The 1,389-nt window shown below is 53.4% G+C and overlaps 1 protein-coding gene across 1 annotated transcript in view; it reads left to right on the forward strand.

The window, feature by feature from the left end:
- Positions 1-1,389, forward strand: part of LOC101851678 — a gene marked incomplete in the record, with an annotated part of 22,058 nt that overhangs the window by 7,083 nt on the left and 13,586 nt on the right. Inside the window, 1 exon segment of the mRNA XM_013088713.2 lies at positions 1-1,079. Coding sequence (XP_012944167.2) covers positions 1-1,079 — 1,079 coding nt within the window.

Here is a 1,389-nt window from a genome sequence, read left to right on the forward strand (position 1 = left end):
CCCCTCCCAGCTCTAAGCCCCGCCCCCCGCGACCCTTCACCACCCTCATCGACCAGGAGCTGGCCAATCAGAAGCGAATTCTGGCCCTGACGGTCGACTCTGCTGCAGCTCTTGAGGGGGAGGAGGAGGAGGAGAGGGTGGAGGTAGAGAGGGAGAAGCGGAGAAAAGCTGGAGGTAAAACCGGAACGTTGAGGGATCGTGTGAACACGGGTCAAAGGTCGTTGGATAAACAAGGGTCGTCGGAGGGGAGGGGAGGAGGAGGGGGAGATGGTGGTGGCCGCTACTTCGAGAACAAACCACAGCAAGTGCACGTCGTCGCGGGCAACCGAGCGTTTTTATCTCCCGAGAAAAACGAGCTGATCACCAGGTATATGGAGAGTCAGACGGAAGCCTATCGGGCGTATGATGCCGCGGCAGCCGCCGTAGCCTTTACGGGTGGCCAGGAAAACAACCACAACAACCACAACAACGACGTACATCCGGACAGAGAGAACCAGAACCCCATGGAAGACGGGAAGAAGGGAGAGAGGAGGAGGAAGAAAAGAAAGAAGCAGAGGCCTCCGTCGAGTTTCGGTCCCCTCCACCCGCCCATCATGTCCAGCACGCAGAAGAGCTCGGAGTTTGTGGACCTCGTTTCTGTCGACTCGTTGGTCGTATCGGAAGTCCCGCCCCCTGCCTGCGATAACCACGGAGATAAACGTCCCGGGAATTTACGAAAAGACGGAGGGAGTGACGGGAATAGAGAGAAGAGAGAAAAACGTGGTGGGGTTGTTGAGAGAAAGGGTGGTAGAAATGATGGACGTAATGAAGATTATGAAAGTTCGTATAGTGATCTTGATGATGATGACGATGATGATGATGATGAAAGTGTGAACAACAAAGCGTTTGGCGATGGTGTTGCTGCTGCGGTTGTTGCGGTGGATGGCGGCAGGGGGGACTACAACGAGAACAGCGGGAGAAAAAGGGGAGGCAAGCGAGGTCGCACGGCCAAGGTCGAGTTCTCGGACAAGCCGGGTCAGAGGTCGGAGGAGGAGATGGCGGCGCAGGTCGACCCGGGGCTGTTGTCTGCCTATAGGCAGGTGGGTTGTTTGTGTGTTTGTTTGTTTGTTTGTGTGTGTGTCTGCTTATAGGAAGGTGGGTTGTTTGTTTGTTTGTCTGTGTGTGTGTCTGCTTATAGGCAGGTGGGTTGTTTGTTTGTTTGTTTGTGTGTGTGTCTGCTTATAGGCAGGTGGGTTGTTTGTTTGTTTGTTTGTGTGTGTGTGTGTTTATAGGCAGGTGGGTTGTTTGTTTGTTTGTGTGTGTGTGTCTGCTTATAGGCAGGTGGGTTGTTTGTTTGTTTGTTTGTGTGTGTGTCTGCTTATAGGCAGGTGGGTTGTTTGTTTGTTTGTT

This window comes from Aplysia californica, unplaced genomic scaffold, assembly GCF_000002075.1.
Source record: "Aplysia californica isolate F4 #8 unplaced genomic scaffold, AplCal3.0 scaffold00795, whole genome shotgun sequence".
Classification (NCBI taxonomy): Eukaryota; Metazoa; Mollusca; class Gastropoda; order Aplysiida; family Aplysiidae; genus Aplysia; species Aplysia californica.